This window comes from Hevea brasiliensis, chromosome 12, assembly GCF_030052815.1.
Source record: "Hevea brasiliensis isolate MT/VB/25A 57/8 chromosome 12, ASM3005281v1, whole genome shotgun sequence".
NCBI classification, from domain to species: Eukaryota; Viridiplantae; Streptophyta; class Magnoliopsida; order Malpighiales; family Euphorbiaceae; genus Hevea; species Hevea brasiliensis.
Genome location: NC_079504.1, coordinates 83,285,295 through 83,304,383, shown reverse-complemented (window position 1 = coordinate 83,304,383; position 19,089 = coordinate 83,285,295). Strand labels below are relative to the sequence as shown.

The following is a 19,089-nucleotide window of genomic DNA, read 5'->3' as shown; positions in this document are numbered from 1 at the left end:
AGAAAACTAACCAAAATTAATTACCCATTGATGAAAATTAACATTAACATTTTTCAATTTCTTTAATACTTTGTTTTCACCTTATTTTTTTATTTATAAATTAAAATTATTTTAATAATAATAATAAGTCAATATTTGATACTTTAAGCTCTTAATCGTTAATGTAAATAAATATAAAGTTCGAGGTCACTTTTAAATTAATAATTTCAAATTTATAATTGTAATAACTATAAAAAAAAATATCATTTTAAATATTATTATAAACAATTTGTAAAATTATTTATTTATTTATTTTTAAATTTTCTATAATTAAAATATATTAAATTTAATTTTAATTTTTAAATTTTATTTCTTAAAAAGAATAAAATAATTTTTTTCAAATTAACAGTTAAAAGTAATTTTTGTTCAATTTTTAATATTTTAAACCATAATTTTAAATAAAATTTTAATAACTCTAATTAATATATTTTACGCTCCACCGTTAAAATTATGATGTCATTGCCAAATAAACCATCAGTCCTTCGGATAGCGGAAAAATGAGCATCTGACGTGGGAAAAATGGTGGGGGTTGTGTGGCATTGTGGAGGGTAGTGAACTGAAACCACCTCAGGAGAGTGAGTGAGCCACCAAATCAACCAAAACTTTCCGGTCACCAAAACCTCCAAACTGTGCGATAAGCCTACCTACTCGTAGTGTTACTCTATGCATATCTTCTTAAAGAATGAGAGAGATAAAAAGAGTGGCTCAAACTCTCTCAAGAATCTGAATCTATTCCATGAAGAGAGTAAGAGTAATGCAAAGAAAAAGACTTCCTTTATTTTCTATCTTTTTCTTGATAGCCAAACACCAAGTTCAAGCTCCCTTTTCTCAGTAAGCTCTTTGCACTTTGCAGGCAAGGTGGGACTTGGGAGGTATAGTTCTTTCCCTCTTTGTTTTGATCTCCACATTTACATATAAGACTTTTTTCTTTGAAGTAAGGTTTTTTTGAATATAATTTCGTTGCTATATATATTCATCTTCAAAGAGAAAAGAGGAAAAAGAAAATGCGTGGCTTTAAATTCTTTGATAGATTTAAGAGCACCCAAGTCCACGCCTTAAGCCCCTCAGATAACAACTCTGGTATGAGAGCCAAACTTCCAAAATCCAATTTCACCAGCTCTGTTTCAGTGTCTTCTCAAGCGCTGCTTCCTTATGGACTCCCTACAACTGAAATTCTTGAACCCCAGCTAGACCCCGACTTAAAACCCATATACCATGTGGAATCTTTGGCTGACCTCTATCGTCGCCTAGACACCTGCTTGCCAACTGATAAATCATTATTATTTATTGAGCAGTATACCCTCTTGCGTTGCTTGGGTGATTCTAAGCTGCTTAGAAGGTGCCTCTTTGCTGCAAGGCAATATGCTACTGACGTGCACTCCAAGGTTGTGCTTTCTGCTTGGTTAAGATTTGATAGGAGAGAAGATGAATTTATTGGCGTTTCATCGATGGATTGTAATGGCAATGTTCTTGAATGTCCCATTGCTGCTTTAGTTTCCGGGTATGATCCTAATTCAGTTTCTATTCATTGCCTATGTAATCAAGGTTGTTCTGAGGTGGTTAGTACACAAACCTTGATAGGAAATGATTGCCCCAGTTTGGATGATGATTATGACAACGATGATGTTTCGTTTTGTATTAATGATGAGTTGATTCATTGTTTTAGATACAAAATTGCTGCTCTTTCTAGTCCACTAAAGGCAATGCTATATGGTAGCTTTGCAGAGTCAAGAAGGGATAAAATTGATTTTTCAATGAACGGAATATCTGTGGGGGGAATGAGAGCTGTTGAAGTGTATAGTAGGACTAGGAGAGTTGATTTGTTTAGTGCTGGGATTGTTTTGGAGTTGCTCTCTTTTGCAAATAGGTTTTGCTGTGAGGAGATGAAGTCTGCTTGTGATGCTCATTTGGCTTCATTAGTATGTGGAATTGAGGATGTATTGATTCTTATTGATTATGGTTTGGAAGAAAGGGCAAACCTTCTTGTGGCTGCTTGCTTGCTGGTGTTGTTGAGAGAGCTTCCTAGTTCCTTGTATAATCGTAAAGTGCTGAAAATTTTCTGTAGTCCTGAGGCTGGGGAGAGATGGAGCATGCTTGGGCGTGGTTCGTTCTTTCTGTATTATTTCCTGAGCCAAGTTGCTATAGAAGAGAATATGGCATCAAACACAACTGTAATGTTGTTGGACAGATTGCAAGAATTTGCGACTGAAAAGTGGCAAAAAGCGCTTGCCATGCATAAACTGGGTTGTGTTCTTCTTGAGAGAAAAGAATACAAGGATGCCCAGTTTTGTTTTGAGGCAGCAGTTCAGGCAGGTCATGTTTATTCAGTAGCTGGTATTGCAAGGGCTAAGTACAAGCAAGGGCAACAGTATTCAGCATTTAGGTTGATAAATTCTATAATTTTTGAGTATAAGCCAGTTGGTTGGATGTACCAAGAGAGATCTTTATATGGTGTTGGAAGAGAGAAAATTATTGATCTCAATACTGCCACTGAACTGGATCCAACCCTCTCATTTCCCTATAAATACAGAGCTGTCATGAAGGTGGAAAAGAAACATATTAAGCAAGCTATCTTGGAGATTGGTAAAATCATTGCATTCAAGCTTTCACCGGACTGCCTTGAATTGCGGGCTTGGTTCTACATTGCACTTGAAGATTATGAAAGTGCCTTGAGAGATGTTCGAGCATTATTAACTTTGGAACCTAATTATATGATGTTTCATGGGAGGGTGAGCAGTGATCACTTGGTTGAACTTCTAAGCCATCGGATTCAGCAGTGGAGCCTGGCTGACTGTTGGATGCAACTTTATGAACAATGGTCATGTGTTGATGATATTGCCTCTCTGGCTGTCATAAATCAAATGCTGGTAAATGATCCTGGGAAGAGCCTATTATGGTTTCGGCAGTCTTTACTTCTTCTAAGGTAAGTTTTGTAACATGCAGCTTTATCATTTAGGTAGCATTCACCATCTAGTTGGACTGCTCATTAGCTCATATCATCTTACATTCTTCATATATTTAAATTGACATCTGAATTCTTCAAGAATCTGCATTTTTTTTCTTTAATTTTATTCTTTCATGTAAGATATATCTAACATGAAGCCATAATCCTTTTGCACATGTTAACTGATAAAATTATACAATTTCTTGCATTTAAATTATGTCTTAATATAATATTCTAAATCCGATATTTGTATGTGCCTTTTCTGGTTTCCTTAGATGCTTTCTTTCTATGGTGATGAAGTTTAAAATAATGGGCACCACCTATGCTAATTTCGCATTTTGGTAGCACATTGTTGTTCTATTTGGAATGACCAATGATTCTGCCAGTTCATACAATATAATGAGTTCTGCCTTTTGGCCAGTATTGACCTTCTTGTGTTCAGTAACATGACATACATCAGATATCTTTACTGTAATAGGTTAAATTGTCAGAAGGCAGCAATGCGCTGTTTGCGGTTGGCTACTAATCATTGTAGTTCTGAGCATGAAAGACTGGTTTATGAAGGATGGATTTTATATGACACCGGCCATCGTGAAGAAGCTCTCTTCAGGGCTGAGAAATCCATTTTGATCCAGAGGTCATTTGAAGCATTCTTTCTTAAAGCATACATATTAGCTGATACAAATCTGGATCCTGAAACATCATCTTATGTCATCCAACTATTGGAGGAAGCTCTTCGATGCCCTTCAGATGGTCTTAGGAAAGGACAAGTAAGAGCAGTACTAGGATCTCTATAACACTGCAATAGATGCCTTGATCTAATCTTTTGATTGTGCACATTGATATTTGGCAGGCATTGAATAATTTAGGAAGTATTTTTGTGGATTGTGGTAAGCTGGATCAGGCTGCAGATTGCTACATGAATGCCCTTAAAATTAAGCATACAAGAGCTCATCAAGGGTTGGCACGTGTTTATCATTTGAAAAGTCAAAGGAAAGCTGCATTTGATGAGATGACCAAGCTAATAGAGAAGGCACATAATAATGCATCAGCATATGAGAAACGGTCAGAATACTGTGACCGTGACATGGCAAAGAATGACCTTAATAGGGCAACACAGCTCGATCCACTACGAACATACCCGTATAGGTACAGGGCAGCTGGTAAATATGACAAGCCCCTCTCTCTCTCTCTCTCTCTCTCTCATGTGCAGGGCACATCATATTTGATTATTCTGTGCACCCTATGAAGCATGCATACTTTCTGCTAATATGAGGAAACAGAGTTTTGAATATGAATATTGAACTTTTTATGCATTTGAGGAGTTCATATTTCCTGCTTAACTAGATTAAATTGCTCAGGTACTCGGGAAAGCTAACTAGGCCTATAGATTTCATATTATGATCCACTTTTATTTGGTCAATCATCTCTAGCTTCATGGCCATTTATCCGCAAGATTTCTGGTTACCAATGATGAAATAATATATGTTTCTACTTAACTAGTCCAGGTGCACTCTGAGTGCCTTAGGTAGTCTGGCAAAACATTGCTTTATCTAGCCGTTGGAATCTCACATACATTAGATAATTTTCCGGTTCAAAAGATGGATAAGAACAACTTCATCCGTTCCCTTCTCTCTTTTAAGATGGTTTCTTTTTCTATATTTGCTTCTGAAGTGAATGTGACTACTTATGCCTAAACTTGCAAATTGAGTTACTCTTCATCTCTAGTGTCAAATATTTATGCAGAGAAAGACTTTTTTTTCCCCCTAATCTAAGCAACACATTTCTTGTTTTTCTTCTCAAGTGTGCATTGCTAGTTCCTAATGAGAAAGGTCTGCAAATTTAACAATTGGTATTTGGAACATGCCTCCCATACAAGAAATCAAACAGCATTTGGGGAAACTGATCCCAGCAGCTGTTGGCTTATCATTTCTATATACCCCTAGATGACTAAAAAATCCTTTAAATGTGAATGTGCTTGGATGCTAACGCATATAAGCATATGGACATCACAACCAAAGTTCGTTAAACAGAGAAATGAAGTTGAAATATATTATATCTTCTGTAATTGGATACTAGTAGAGAAGGAGATGAGAATAGGAGTTTGCTACAATATTATGGTAGAGTGACTCTGATTTAGAAAAGGCAGATTCTTCAGCAGGGTAGAAGAGTTATACTTTGTTCCTATCTAAGTTTTCTAAATCAATTCCAGTCATTGAGAGATAATTTTACACAATTATTTATGTCTGAATTAAATGGCTTCATTCTAGTTTCCTCCCTCAAACATGCGTAATAATCTATGAAATCCAGAACTTCTACTAACACTTGTAATCTCCTTTTTTTCTTCAGTGCTAATGGATGACCAAAAGGAAACTGAAGCACTAGAAGAGCTTACGAAGGCAATAGCTTTTAAACCTGAGTTGCAAATGCTTCATCTTCGAGCAGCATTTTATGAGTCAATAGGGGACCTCCCTTCAACACTTCAGGATTGTGAGGCAGCTCTCTGCCTGGACCCCAATCACATTGATACACTTGATCTGTACAATAAAACACAGAACCGCGCTGCTCATCAGTGAAACTTTTGAACAATTCTACAATGTCGGTGATAATTTCTGTGTACTTCTCTATTAGTTCTTGAGGGTAAAAGTCATGAGTTCCAACACTCCATGCTGATTTTATGAATATTATAATTTGGAAAACATATGGTCCAAAAGATCATCCATCAACAAGATTACCACGTGGGGTATAATGCATTAAGGAGATGCATTGATGTCGCAAGTATATATGGCTTTGTGAAATTGATTGGTTAGAAGGAATACTGCCAGCCCTTCGACAATTTCAGTGGAAGTTAATGGTGTATAGCAGCATCAGATTAAGGTCTAAAAGTTCATTTCTTTGGTAACTTGTTCACTTGAACAGTATACATTTCACCACTTGTTTCTCACTAGAAACAGTTTTTTTCCTCTTTTATTATTATCATCAGCTCATCTTGTACATGAACATAGTCAGGAAGAGATCTGAATGTCCCTCATCGCATCATGCTTTTATACTGCAATCTGCAGTAGGATTTAGACAAGAAATTCCATGTAGTTTCTCCGGATAATGGACATAAGCTCTCTACTTCCATTTTCTCTTGCTTTCCTTATAACTTTTTCCTGTGCTTAGCTTGTCTTGTGGTAGAAGGCACTCCTGCTCAATAACTGTAAAGGACGATCATTCCTGATATAACTAAAGAAAGGAAGGTAGGTGTTTTAATATTAAAACAGTATTTGACTTCGAACATTATTGTTTTGATCATTTTTTAGTATTGGACAAGCCTGAATTTATTGTATTCAAATGTACACAACCAGCTTTAATAAGGCGAAAGAAGAAGAAATTAGAAACAAGTGGTCACCCTTTTTCAGCTATAGACATATCATTTTCTCTGCACACATCAGATACAGGCATTATCTACCTCAGAAACCACTGCTACTGAAACAGGATCAGGGGGAAAAATAGTTAAAAGAGCATGAAAAGAATCCTTAAATTCATACTTCAGGCTAAAATTCCACCTCAACTTCCTTCTGTGGACAAAATTTCAAGTTCTGCCCACCAAAGAGGAGATAATTTGGGAGTTGCTTCATCAGGTCCCATTGATATGATCTCCTTTAACTTGGCCACAACCTCGCACATCGTTGGTCTCTGTTTGGCATCATGGTGGATACAGCTTTTTATCACTGAAAGCAATTTCTCAAGTTCATCTTCTCGGAAATATTTTAGAGTTGGATCTACCATTCCCTCTAAGCTTTGCTGCCCTCTTAGTAACTCTGATGTCCAGCCTGCAAGAGAGCCTTTGTCCATTGTATATAACATCCTACCGGTCATCATCTCATACAAAATTAGCCCAAAACTGAAAACATTGCTTGCTGGATATATTGACGGCAGTTCCATAAGCTCAGTGGATGCTGATTCCATTTTTATACTTGTTACATCATTCCAGTAACTGAAATTTGATATTTTGGCAGCATAATCGTCGGTCAGATATATCGAGGACGATTGCAGGTTTTCATGGACTATGGGTGGTGTTAGTTGGTGCATGTACTCAAGGCAATATGCCACACCCATTGCTATTCGCAATCTCATCCCCCAGTCCAAGTGTTCAGCTTCTTTTACTGCAACAAAACAAGAATTTTAATGTCATCACTAGAATTTAAATATTTCAATACTTATAATCAATGGATTTTTTTTTTCAACTAATTTTTAAGAAATATCCATTAAATTCAGGATTGGAAAATAAGATACTCACTGTGCAGATGTTCGAAAAGAGTTCCATTTGGAGCATACTCAAAAACCATCATTCTTGTGAAAGGCTCATCTTCTTCACAATATCCAATGAGGTTGACAAAATTTTTGTGGTTCATTTTTGATAATGTGTCGATCTGAAGCATGAAAAAAAGGGGCATTTAGAGACTTCAATTGAACATGTAAAAGTTCAGGGAATTTCAATTTGAAATACCTTCTTTCTGAATTGTGCTTGTAAATTTTTTGACCAATCTTTAAGGGATATGACCGTGGTAGATGTCACAGCTATTTCAACTCCACTTGATAAAGTCCCCTTATACACTGTGCCATTCAAAAAGTAGCCAATTATATTGCTGAAATCTTCACAAGCAGCTTCAAGTTCTGATCGCTTCAGTTTTGGGACACCTGAAAGCTACAATAAAAAAATAAGCATAGGCAAAAATGTATACTTAAAACAGGGAAGAACAGGATGACGAAGTGTATTATTCTCAAGGATGTAATAAATGACGGACATGTGTGGGTGTGTTTTTCAATGAGCACAAGAATGACCTGTTACAAAAGCTTTTTGCAGCTGGCCGCTTAACCCTGTGGCCCAAGGTCTGACAGTGACCACCTTATTGCTTCTGAAGAAGATGGCACCGGCAGCTGAAATCAAAAGCAACAAAGAACCCCCAGCAATACCGGCAATTATAATTATTTCATGGTTTGAGTTGAAATCATTATCTACTCCTTGACTTGGACTTGAAGAAGGGGTCACTGGAATCCCATGGTATTCTGATGGTGCAAACACTACAACTGATGGATGTGCAGGAGCAGGTGAAACTTTAGTTGCAGATTCTATTGATGATGGTGATTCTGTGGGTGAGGGTGAAGGAGGCAAGAGGATACTTGAAGGGGATTCTGATGGAGCAAATGATGGAGATTGTGAAGGATGTGAGGGGGAAAATGATGATGGTGACAATAATGTTGGATCAGAGGGTGAGAATGATGATGGAGATTCTGATGGTGGAAATGATGGTGGCAATAGAGACAGAGAAGGTGATGGTGCAGAACTACTATGATGTACTTTATGATTGTTGGCTTTGGGTGGATTTGCTGCATCAACCACCCGCAACAGCTTCCTGTGAGCTATGTCTCCTTGGTGAGCCAAGTTCCTGACAAAGGTAAAACTATGGTCATAAAATTGATCTATATAACAACATTTCAAATGATCTTATAGAAATCAGTTTAAGATTCAGACTGGAAAGCCTTTCATCCTGTTGAAATAACTGAAACACAGGATTGATTCAGAAACAAAAATAGTTGACAGCATTGAAAGTTCAACAGAAGATGTAAGAAGTTTCTCTATGTTTGTCAATTCCACCTCTTTCACGTTTGCAATGCGACCTCTGTTTGCATTTGCAAATTTGCGGTCCTCTTTTAAGGTTTGCAGATGAGAGATAAAACCAAGTGTAAACTAAAATTGCACAGAAAGTAAAGTTTACTCTTCAGGGAATGATAAGCAAAGCATTATTTTAAACTGATTATATGACCATATTTATCTTTGTTCATTCTCATGATAGTGCTTTAAGTGTACTTTTCACTGGCCTACATCATATGAACACCCAGCCAACTTCACTTCCTCCTCTCTCTCCTCCTCAAATTGCATCTATAAAGTGGCTGAAAAAAGATTAACTAGGCTAACTAATAAGAAGAATCTAATAATAATAGCACTTTGCTTACCAGGTTAAGTCTCCGCTGCTACACGAAACTCTTTGCCGGTTTTCATCTGCCTGAATTTCAGAAATCATCTTAAGTTCATATAATTCATGGGAAATGCTGCTAATGAACTTGTTGTTATCAAGTAATCTGGAAATACAAATCAGAAGATGACTTAGAAAAGACATCCATGTTTTAAAAGGAAAAAGATTCAGAGGTCCAGGGAGGAAAAGAAAAATCTCACAGGGTAGTCAGTGACAGATTATTGGCAAATTCAGATGGAAATGGTCCACTGAAGTTATTATATCCCAAGTCCAATAGCTCCAGATCCTTCAATTCTCCAATCTCCTTAGGGATATTTCCAGAGAATGAATTGTTGCGTAAAATACTGCTAAGAAAATGCATGAGATAAATCACCTGGATGAAAAAGTTCTTCCAAAACAAAATCCTCTTTGCTTACATAGATTTTAAGTAAGCCAGCTTCCCAAGTTCAGGTGCCAGTGTTCCTTCAAGACACAGATCTTTCAAATGCCTACAAGTTGAATAGTTCTGATTTCAGGCAAAACATAACAAAACAAACCAACACTCTGATACATGTTAAATGATAAACCACATAATCAGAATGAGGAATATAGTCCACAGGAAGGGTAAAAGAATTAAATGAAGAAACAGTGACAAGGACAATATAATTGACATGATCAAACCCAAAAAAGAAAGGAAAAAACGCAAGAATTTTACCATTTAGCCCAAATTATTTTGAATTTTCCACCGTATGAACATCGCACATGCAGCATTAAATAGGAGACATCTAACCTAATCTGATCATACAGACTGTCCACAGAAATTAGTGCGGTGGTTAGCACTAGTATTTAACTCGGATCTTCCTATTCAAATATGGATCCTTGGCTAAAAATTAAAATTTGACTTGTAATTAAGGCCTACAGTAAATTCTTTAGAGAGGGATTCCTTTGTGCACACTCTAACTCGCTAAGACATTGAGAACTTGTCATTCAAAAGAGAGAAAGAGAGGGCAAAATCTGTATTAGAATTGATCTTCTCTGAAGAAATTGGATTCTTGATTCAACTAAGTGGATATCCAAAAGACACCCATGTTAGAGAACTGAAGCTTTTAAATTAGAAGAACTAAATAATGATTTAAAACAGTATAATATGAACAACCACTATGTACTCCACTTCAATTTTAGTTACTATTTCTTCAACAACCCAAATAGCATTAAAACAAGAGAAATCAAATCATTAGATTGATTAAAGAACAAAAGAACGGTACTAAAAAATTCTTAGATGCATTGCTTCAAAACTTGTTCAAATTTTTTTCTTCTTGAGAAACAAAATCAAACATGCAAAAACAAAACAAGAAGACAAACAATCCCAATAAAAGAACACTCACAAGATTACTACTTTTCCATCAGAGCATTCAACCCCAAACCACAAACATGGATCAATATCTCCATCTTCTTCATTCCAATTCGATAAGGCACCAAATGGGTCTCTCTTCACTCCCTCCCGAAATCTCAACAGTGCCAAACCTACACATAATAATAAAAATAAATAATCACAGATAGAACAGCTACCCACAATCTTCCTCTCAGTTCTGGTGAATGTAAACTAAGTGCACGGATATGCACAGCTTCTGATTACCTTCTGCGTTGAGAGACCAGCAAAAAATGACATTTTGATGAAACAGTAACAGCACCGCCATTAACAACGCCGCCCAGAGTTTGAACCGGCTCAATCTCCACCGTCCATCCATTATACTTGTTCAAAACTATTCCTCTGTTGTTAATGTCAACTTCTTGAGATATAAAAAAGGAACATACAGAGAAGAAAAGAAGAAGATAATATAGAGAGAGGAATTGTATGAGTAACTGCAAGCTAATCTAGAGAAGAAGAGAAGAAAGCGCGTGAGTACCGGTGATTATTTAATTTCCAATATCGGAAGCTGGAAAGGAAAACCCGAAACCTTTCCGGTTCAAAGCCCAAATACGGCTGCTTTAGACTTTAGCTGATCGAAAAAAAAACGTTTCGGAATAGAATGGAGTCAGCCTGCGGCGATTCAATAACGTTGGATTTTGTTTGGTTGGTTGCGCGCAGATTGACTCTGTCGCGCCCGTTCACTAAATTTATAGTTACACAGCGCCGTCCTATGGAACGACACATGATAGTCACGTGACTTTTTGTGTTCATTTTTTTATTATTTTTACAAACTCTTTTCTTATTAATGTAATAATATTTTTTTTCTTGAATATATTATTGAAGAATATATTATTTATTATCTAAGTTTTGTCATTATTAAACATTTCAGTTTTTTTTTTCAAAATTAAATTATATTTATTTTTGATGTGAAGCATTTGAATTTGAAAGCATGTAAATTGTTTTTTTTTTCTTAGAAATAATTTAAATCAGATAAACAATCTAATAAAAATCTTTAAAAAGTATCCTATAGTTTGTGTGATTTATAATTAAGGACTTGCAATTTGATTTATAACAAACAAATACTATATAATTTTATATATATGGATGGCGTGTTTTATGTGGATTTAAAAATTACTTTAAATTGAAAAGTAGGTCCCAAATAAAAATAAAAATAAAAATAATTAAAGTGAAATTTTCTATGGTGAGTTGAAACAGAAGCAGTTTGTGCCCTAGCTCAAATTAAGCCTAAAATCCTATAAGATAATTATCTCTAGTAATGTGAAGAAAGGGAGATTGAAAGTGCTTTTTTTTAAGGTGAGTTGGAAATACATCTTGGAATCAAATAGATTTGGGAGGTAATTAATTGAAATTGTAGCAAGGGGTTGTGGATTGTTTTGTTTGACAAAAATTGTCATTGAATCTGAAGCCTTACAGTTTGTGGCATCAAAGTTTTGCATAGGTATTCATTTTCGTAGGTTAGAATATGTGAAAAATGTCTTCGTAAGGATGTGCTTGGTAGAAAATTAAAAAATTAAGGATTAAATGTTATTTTTATAAGTGTTAACATTTAAAGTAAGTAATTATTAACCTACATCCCAATGTTAATATTTAACCTCTCAAAAAGATATAAATATTAATAATGTGAAAAATTAACCGAGTTTAACAGGTTAAAAGTTATACGAGTAACAATTATTCTTTATTAACCTTATACCAAACACCCACAAGTGTTAAGCCTCTTTCAATCTTCATAATTACCCGTCTTAAAAAGCATGAAAATTGCTTATGTTTCTTATCTCTCTTACACAATATCATGTTCTTAATTTGTTGTTCATTGTCATGATTGTAGAATATAGTTTAAAATCTTTGGCCTTAGTGGGGATTGTAATACCCTGAACCTCCGAGTTATAAATAGTATCATTTTTGGTCTGTGACTAGTACTATTTAAAGACATCTTGAGGACCAAAAATAAATAGAAAATTAATTGAGATAGACACAATAAAAATTCATGTAACCTAAAAATATAAGGATTCACCGGGTATATTAAAAAAGAGGGATTATGACCCGATAAGGGGCATTTTGATCAATTCACCTCAAGAGTTGACTTTTGACCGAGATATCAATTAAATTAAATGAAATTAATGAATTGAATTATGGGGTAAAAATTGAAGAAAAATTAAAGTAAAAATATGTCAGAGAAAATTTAAGAAATGAAAACTTAAACTTTCATTTCTATTATGACAAAATTAAAATGAAGGACTTATGGGCTTTTGATAATTAAATTTAATTATTTAATTAAAAGGAAAAATTAAGTGTAAATGTAAAAAAAAAAGGGAATAAAAATTTAAATTTAATTATCCTTATGACACAATTAAAATTTATAATTTTAATAAACTAATTTTGGGATTATATATATATATATATATATATATATATATATATATATATATATATATATATAAGAAGACAAATGTTTTCTTCATTTTTATTTTTTCATAAGGTGCCACCACTCACTCCTCTCTCTTCCTCTCTCTCTCTTTTTCTCTTCTTCTTTCACTTCTTCCCCTCATTGATTTCCCCTCTCAAGTTTTAATTCATTTAAATTCCCTTCATAAATCCTATAACCCACTAAAAGAAAAGATTAAAGAGAACTTTGATCGAGGCATTGGAGCAAGTAGAGCAAAAGAAATTGAAAGAAAAATTAAAGTTGGAAAGAAATCACTTGAGGTAAGTTTCTTTTCATGTTAGATTAGTTGTATAAGCCTTGAATGAAGTTAACTTATGATGAAATTTCATGAAAAATTGAAAGGAAACATGCATGGAACCTAAACTAGGGTTTTGGCCAACTTAGGGAAAATTAGGATTTTTGTAACTCCCCTCACCCGTCTACAGTGTAATCGAGCAAAGTGTGCTACATTCGGTGTCGGAGCACCCTATCTTATCTTACTTTATTTCTTTAATAATTTGATCTCGTTATATTTTAATATCAATTATTTTTAAATGGAGAAACCAGCAGATTTTTCCCTATTTTATTATCAGTTGGCGTATTTCACTATTCACCTGCTTGAAATTTTCAATAATATTTTACAATAATGATCTCATCAATTATTCTCATAACCATCTCATCATTCACATCTCATTCATATATCTCAATTTCATATTCATTTCCATGCATTTCCATTCATGCATAATTTATATATATAAATTCTCAAGTTTCATTAATTTACATGATTTATAGACTGATTACATACATTCATAATTTATATGATCTACAAATTAATTACAGTTCCATAATCTATATTTCAACATACAATTCATAGTTTACATTACAAATAATAACTAATTATAATGTACAAAATACATAATATGATCTATATGGGCCCTATCTACATGCATTGCTGAGGAGGTGACAACCTTGAACATTCTGCAAATCAGAACTCCAAAATCTCTGGTTGGTATTCGCTTGGTTTTAACTTCAATGCCTGCGCATGGAAATAAATCCATTGCGCTAAGCATTGCTGCCTAGTGGTGCAATAATATAACAAGGAAATAATATAACAAGTAAAAATAATTAGAGCATATTTTCTATACTCAAGAATTTTACTGGATTCATATGAAATTTTCCATACAATATATCTTTCGTCATTTATGTTGCTCTCTAGAATCACTTCTTTCATAAGTTTACAATAATCATTATATCATGTACAAATAAATCTAAAATTTATACTTATACTTATATTCTTATGAAAGTCACATTTGTAATATTTTTATCACTTTCTTGATACTTTCTAAGTTGTTTACAATCATTTCGTAATATTTAAAATTTTTAGAACTAGTTTAATTTACTTTAGATCATTCTAAGAAATAAATTTTTGGAGCTAATCTGATTTATTTCGGAACTTCTTACTCGTTTATTTGCTTTCTAGCATTTTTAATTGCTAATATTCGTAACTTATTTTAATAAATTAAACTGCCCAAGTAACCTATGACAGGCTGACTAAACTGGATAATGGGTCGTTAGCACTAGACACCGCGGTGCCTCGGGCCGTCATACCAGGGGACGCGGAACGTCAACCACATATGCAGTCAATATGGCTAAAAGCCATGATAACACATAATCAGGCATAAAAGCCATGAATGTGGGCATAAAGCCATGAATGCGGGCATAAAGCCTTTCGCAGTACTGCTAAAATAATACCCTATTGGCATGCCAATCTATCCAATTGACACACATGTCTAGGTAATACAAGGGCACATAATATCATTAAATATTAATATATATTGTGTTTTATGACTTCATTATTTCATAACAAATTCCATAATTTATACATTCATCATAATATTCATACATTCCTCACATCATTCGTATTGATCACAACTCAAAACAATGGTTCACATGTACCATTGTATTCAAAACATTTTTCCTTTCTTTCTTGATGGGAACTTAAATCCCAAATGGAACTTTAATCTTATTTATATATTTAACAATCTATTCATGTAAGTTACAATTCATACTTCAAGTTGTATTGCTAATATATTATGAACTCCATTGGTTATGGGAGTATAAGTCTCAACAATCCATCTAGGTTAATTTCATTTTCCTATTCAAGTGGTATCACTCATGTTTTATTAGACCTACTAGTAATGGGAATACAAATCTTAATTATATATTCACATAACTTAAATGTTCATTAAATTATTTAGGTAAATTACTATTTCTATTCCAAGTAATCCATGAATGTTTCATGGATTCCAAATTTCATACCTTAATTTCCTCTACCAATTTAGTTATTACACTTTGTGTCTTTGTATTACTATTCGCATTACTATTCACTCAAATTATTGACTTTTTAATACATAATAAATTTATTGAACCTATGTTCACCAAGATACCACATTTTGCATTTTATTTTTGTTGGTATTGATTTCCAATACCATTTCAAAGCTTATCTTATGTTATTCAAAATTTTTAGATTTCATACCCTAGGTTTACTGTTCCATTGGTCATTTGTACAGTAGAAATTTGATAAAATTATCTTTATAAAAGTTGTTCCTTATTGTGTCTAATTACATTTCTTTTTTTGAATCACTCCATTTGGAGTTTTGTAGCTCAAGTTATGGTCATTTTACCATAACTGGCTGGATTGACCTATACCCAGAATTTCTGGGTAATTTGGTTTGGCCAGATTTGGTAACCTAAGTTTGGTTAGCAATTTGACTAGGTTATGGTCAGAATTTGGATTTGTGTTCTTCATGAAAGTTGTAGGGATATGTCTAAGCTTTCTACTGGTAAAATTTCAGATTAATTGAACTTTTCTACTCTGAGTTATGATCATTTGAACAAATACTGTTTATTTGGTCATTTTCCAGGGACAGTATGTTGGCCACCCGGATTAGGATAATTTTTAGGTCAACTTGATTTGGTTTTCTGGACAGGGTTTCTTCACCAAAGTTGTGCCATTATGTGTCTAGTTTCATGTCCAATTGTTCTTGCACCAATTGAACCTATACAACTCTAGTTATAGCTGCCCAAACCTGCTGGACTCACAACTAGTCCTACAGGTCACTAAGGGCAGTATGCCTAAGCTCAACTCCAACATCCTTACTCACCTCAATTCCTCCTCACACACATTCAAATGGTCACTAATTGACCATTACAAGGTTAACATACCATTTCATGAGCAAACTCTAATTTCCAAAGTGTCCATTTTATGCTATCCATGCCATCTAACACATCCAACACACATAATTCAATATCTAACTCAAGTTTTCTCATCACAAACCACTTCTAAACAATTAAATTCATACAAATAAACAAATCTCATCCTTCTCCCATGGCTGCCAATTCTCATACATACTTCAATATAATTGTTTTGTTCAATTCTACAATAAATTCTCATTTAATTTGTCTTCCTAACAAAGATTAAAAAGATAGGGAAGTAAGTATAGGCACTAACCTTTTTGAGCTTCACTTAACCCTAATTAAACCTCCCTAATCTCTTCTTCTTTGGCTGCCAATACCTTTTTCTAGGTGAAAGATCAAATTTTTGTGAAGGGACTTGGCAATTTTGGTGAACAAATGGAGAGGAAATTCAAGCTTTTAAGCTTGAAAATGGTGGAACCTCTTCTCTCTCTCTCTCTCTCTCTCTCTACATTTTTGGCTGCCCAAAGGTTGAAGATGTAGATTGTTTGTCAATTTTTGGTCTCTTTTATCTCTTTTAATGAGTTTAATAAATTGTGATTGGTGGAGGAAATTTAAATGACATCATATGATATCATAATTAGGTATTTTCCTTCATTTTCTTTTCTTTTCTTCTCTACTCATTTTCAATTTAATTTTTAGCAATATTTATTCATATTTTATGTCATAATAATTATTTACTTAACTGGACAAGTCGGCTAAAAATCATCTCTGAAGAGGAAATGACCAAAATGCCCTCCGTTTGGCTTAACAGACTAAAATTGTCTATACCGGTTGAAAAATTTTCCTAAGCATTTTCTTGGCATTCTAATGCCATAGAAACCTCAATGACTCTTCTCTGGAGTCCCAAAAATTATTTTATTAATTTTCTCACTGGTCTAGGGTCGATAACTATCTTTATCAATACTTCTCCGTACGGTCACCCATCGCTAGGGCACCGGCTCATTTAACTTGGTTGTATTTTATTTTTAGAATTTTTCCTAAATTTTTCTTATTAAAATTTGAGTTATTTATGATTGCTCACTCTAATCTAAATATTTTTCCAGACGTTCTAGCTATCTGGACCGACACTGATCACCGAAACAGTAGAATATAAGTAATTGCTACAGTGAGGGTGTTACAGTTTTGATGTATTTTAGTTAAATTGATGATAAATCTAAGTTAAATTGAGGTAGTATGCATGATTGGGAGTAGTAAGATTTCATGAGATTGCATAAATTGAATTATGGAAGATTAGGGTTCATGGGAAAATTGGGTTTTGGTGCTAGAGAGTGAAATTGGTGTGTATAGTATTAAATTATAATCATTTGAAGTTTATTTAGTTTGAATTGACATTGGGTTGATGAATAAAAGTAATGAAAAGATAAGATTAGGGAAAATTATAAACTTTGGTGTTTGAAAATTGTGGGGTTTGTGCTAGAAAGTGCCATTGATGTGTCAATGCTAAATTATAGTCATTTTGGGTGAATTAAATGTGAATTGAGGTTGGTTAAAGGAAGTAATTGAAGAAATGAAAAATTGAACTTAGGGCAGAATTTTGCACACTGAATTCAGTGTGTTTGGAAGCCCATAACTTGAGCTACACAACTCCAATTGGTGTGAAACCAATTGGAAACGAAACTTAAGACATAGGACTAGAATTTTTATGAAGATACCCTGCCCCGAAAATGATCTTAAGCTACCCGAAATGAGCCTTGAAATGGGAGATAAAATTCTGGAACCTGCATAATTTGACTATATGAATAGTAAACTTTACATGGCCATAACTCTCTCTAGAAAACTCCGATTTAGGCGATTCTTGAACCGATGGAAACCTAAGACATAGTAGAACATTTCATATGAAGAACTTGAGGCCAAATTATGAACTTAACCCAATCAAATTGCTGAGCCAATTTGAATCACTGAATCTGCTGAAATCTGAAAATCATCAGATTTACCATATGAATAGTAAATTTTGCATACCATAACTCTCACTAGAAAACTCTAATTTGGGTGATTCTTGAACTGATGGAAATCTAAGATATAGTAGAACATTTCGTATGAAGAACATTAGACCAATTTATTGACTTAACTTGATCAAATTACTGAACAAAGTTGGATCGATAAATCTGCCAGAATTGAATCTGCAGGATGAACAGTGATGTAAATAGTAACCATGTTTTAGTCATAACTTGAGTTACACAGCTCCGAATTAGGTGATTCAAAAAAGAAAATAAAGTTAAGACCTAAATGAATAATTTTCATGAAGAACACCTCACTAAATTATGATTGAAACTAGGTAAAAATTGGGTTCAAAGATTGGGGCACCAAGCTGTCCCAAAACCAAAATATTCTAAAATTTTCAAAGCTAACTTGGGATGCATTAGACATGCATGTAATGAGTTCTTGGCAGCAATTAAGATTGGTATTGAGCTATTCTATTCGTGTATTTTCAATAGAAAAACAAGTTGAAATGGACAAGGAGAAGTAGGCAATAAGGAAGGAGAATTATTGAAGGTTTGTGCACAACTAACCTTTTCTTCATTTTTAAACTTGTAAATTGCTTGGAATGTATTAAATTGAATGAGTTTGCTTTGAACAAGTTTACTTTGACTGAAATATGGTTTTTCTCTTGCATTTAAGAAATTTGGGTGTTGCCACCTTTATATGGATATTATGATGAATTTAAATGTGTTTATTGGTTTATAAATGTGATTGTTGAGTGGGAAATTTTTTGAAACTGTTTTGAAACCACAGTTAGCATGACAGTCCCTTTTGAAACTCTCCCGTAGTAACGGCTACTTGGGGTTGATAATTGATATTGATTATGTCTCCTATTAATAACGGTTAGTGGGGTAAGACTACATGAGTACTCATTAGCTAGCTAGCCCTTCCCTCATTAATAACGGTTAGTGAGGTTGAGATTGTTTTGTCGTGGTGTACAACACGGCACTGATCGTGAATTTTATGTCATGGCCTAAACTGTGTGTTGATGTTGGCAACACTAATGCTTTGT

General features: G+C 34.0%; 2 protein-coding genes across 4 annotated transcripts; one reads left to right on the top strand and one right to left on the bottom strand.

Annotated features, from left to right (window-relative positions):
* The first annotated feature begins 539 nt into the window (after positions 1-539).
* LOC110639433 (ethylene-overproduction protein 1) lies at positions 540-6,114 on the top strand. Its single transcript, XM_021790370.2, has 4 exons — positions 540-2,962; positions 3,462-3,753; positions 3,837-4,146; positions 5,333-6,114. The coding sequence occupies exons 1-4, from the start codon at positions 1,044-1,046 to the stop codon at positions 5,557-5,559; spliced, it is 2,748 nt and encodes a 915-aa protein (XP_021646062.2). The 5' UTR covers positions 540-1,043; the 3' UTR covers positions 5,560-6,114.
* A 94-nt stretch (positions 6,115-6,208) lies between these two features.
* On the bottom strand, positions 6,209-11,088 carry LOC110639438 (probable inactive receptor-like protein kinase At3g56050). Of its 3 annotated transcripts, none has more exons than XM_021790390.2 (10): positions 10,893-11,088; positions 10,622-10,775; positions 10,371-10,509; positions 9,423-9,494; positions 9,207-9,350; positions 8,987-9,112; positions 7,814-8,418; positions 7,479-7,669; positions 7,269-7,401; positions 6,209-7,134 (listed from the first exon to the last, which is right to left on the bottom strand). In XM_021790390.2, the coding sequence occupies exons 2-10, from the start codon at positions 10,731-10,733 to the stop codon at positions 6,536-6,538; spliced, it is 2,121 nt and encodes a 706-aa protein (XP_021646082.2). In that variant the 5' UTR covers positions 10,734-10,775; positions 10,893-11,088; the 3' UTR covers positions 6,209-6,535. The 3 variants fall into 3 exon arrangements, with proteins under 3 accessions (XP_021646082.2, XP_021646091.2, XP_021646074.2); XM_021790399.2 differs by having other exon boundaries at positions 10,622-10,772; XM_021790382.2 differs by having other exon boundaries at positions 10,622-10,756.
* Between the last annotated feature and the right edge of the window lie 8,001 nt (positions 11,089-19,089).